This window comes from Arachis hypogaea, chromosome 12 (genome assembly GCF_003086295.3).
Source record: "Arachis hypogaea cultivar Tifrunner chromosome 12, arahy.Tifrunner.gnm2.J5K5, whole genome shotgun sequence".
In the NCBI taxonomy this organism is placed as follows: Eukaryota; Viridiplantae; Streptophyta; class Magnoliopsida; order Fabales; family Fabaceae; genus Arachis; species Arachis hypogaea.
The window spans coordinates 116,180,753-116,182,969 of NC_092047.1; the positions used below are offsets into that span (position 1 = coordinate 116,180,753).

A 2,217-nucleotide genomic window follows, 5' to 3' on the forward strand; every position below is an offset into this window, starting at 1 on the left:
GTGATTTAAGGTTCAAACTTCACTTCAGCACTTACTTTTTTTCTTCTTCTTTTTTTTTTTTAAATTTTTATACACAAAACGGTGCGTTTTAGAGGGTGTGTTTTTGAACCAAAAACCCTCTAAAAAATCGGACAGTTTTATCGGTTCACTGGTTAACCGCCGATTTGACCGATTTTTCATTAGTTTTTTACCAGACGATTTCTAGACTTGTCCGGATCGACCAGCTGATTGGTTCTCGATAACCCGGTTGAACCGATCAATCCGGTTCGGTTTTCAGAACCATGTAATCACATATACATGACAGGTTTAGACATGGATGTAATTAATTGAAAAATTTAATTTGAAATCATATAGAAGTAACAGCTGCTTGAGTGAGCTAGGGTCTAGGGACATCTTTGAAAAGAACAAGTGATTAAATTTTGATTTTTATCAATATGTAATAATCTGTTGTGATGACTCTCGCAACAAACAAAAGACCATAATTGTGACAAGATGTCCAGCCATGTATAACTGAGCATTATTATCATGATTTTTCAGTTGAATATATATTTAACGTCCAAATTAAACCATTATATCCACATGTTAGAATAATTATATTAAAGACATTTATTTGCCTCATTTTTTAGAATATAATGATACTGTTAACGAGGTACTAACAACTTTAGTATACTCTCTTCCAACCACAAGGCTTCTTTTTTATTCACTCAATGCATTTGAGTTTCAGCTAATTTCACTTTCTTTAATTTGTCATTCACTCATATATCAAATATCTTGCTTAATTATATATTACTCCTAAAAAGTAGCCTCATACACCTCTAAAAAGTTACGACTATATAAACATTTTTGTTAACAAAAAATTCATTGTTAACACTATAAATTCTAGCAGTGTGAAAAATCACCTCTTAATAATATACACTTTTTAAATTAATATAAATTAGCATGAAATATTGCCATTAGGCGCATCTCACGGGTAAACCATGCTAGTATCACCATTAAACTTATGTTAGTCTAATCGAAAATAGAAAGCCATGAACGTTGATCAGCAATAATTGGGTGTCAATTATAGCAAACAAATCGAATTTAGCAATTGATGTTAGTCAATCAAGACTATGAACAATACCCATCGTCAATTAACATCCCCAATTTAGAAACATAAACACAACCATTCAAAAAAAAAAAAACATCATTCTCAATGTTATTTATTTAACTCCCACACTATTGTGATCTTAGCTTCAACACTATTTTTTTATCACAACAAATTCCAAACCAAAAAAATAAAAATAAAAACATGAAGACAATCACAACATTCTTGCCCCTCTTGACCATCTTTTGCATTATCCTAGGAAATCACAAAACTGTTGCATTTGATAAAAACCTCAAAGGGAACGAACTAATCAACCTAGTATGTAGCGAGTCACAAACAAAGGATCTATGTCTTAAGGTACTTACCTCGGACCCATCATGTACTCAAGCAAGCCTACAAGACCTAGTCTTGATATCTCTTAAGGTCGCGGCGGCGAATGCGTCCGGCATCCTAACAGAATGCAAGACGCTTATCGACGACCCAAATTTTGACCCGGCATTCCAACAAGGTCTGGCTGATTGCAAGGAGACCTTGTTGGATGCCGAGGGTCAACTTGAGGACACCATTGCTGCCACATTGGCAAACAAAGAACATGATGCTCAAGTTTGGCTTCAAGCAGCATTGGCAGCCATTGATACTTGTGATGCTTCAATTCCTGGTGATGATGATATTTTGTCCCAACAAAGTAGAGCTTTTCGCCATCTTTGCAACCTTGCCATTTCTCTTAGCAAGGCCTTGGATTCTTCTTCTAAGATGAAGCCTAAATAATTCTAATTTAACCAACACCACTACTACTACTACTATAGCATCTCTTTGGAGATTTTTGCTACCTTATTATTATTATGGTTGAATTTCTATATCTTATTACTCATAAATTTTGTTATAAAGAGAGATGATTTTTATGTATCATGTCATCTTATCTATGTGTACACTTTTACATGAGCATGAAATCCGTTTTTGGATTTTGTAGGAAAAACTTGTATGTAATTAATTTGATTGCAGCAATTTTGTATACATACAAATTTAATTATCGTTTATTTTTTATTCTTTTTTTTTTTTGGCAAATAACATATAGTGAATCTTATTAGTTACTTTGTTTATTGTAGATATTTTTGCTAATTAACCCACCATTT

The 2,217-nt window shown here is 33.0% G+C and overlaps 1 protein-coding gene across 1 annotated transcript; it reads left to right on the top strand.

The window, feature by feature from the left end:
- The first annotated feature begins 1,288 nt into the window (after nt 1-1,288).
- LOC112729459 (uncharacterized) lies at nt 1,289-1,852 on the top strand. The gene has a single exon (XM_025779646.3). It carries the CDS (start codon nt 1,289-1,291, stop codon nt 1,850-1,852), a length of 564 nt encoding a protein of 187 aa, XP_025635431.1.
- The last annotated feature ends 365 nt before the right edge of the window (nt 1,853-2,217 follow it).

Bases quoted from the DNA above. Each gene is read 5' to 3' on its own strand.
- LOC112729459 (XM_025779646.3), top strand. From the start codon at position 1,289: ATGAAGACAATCACAACATTCTTGCCCCTCTTGACCATCTTTTGCATT.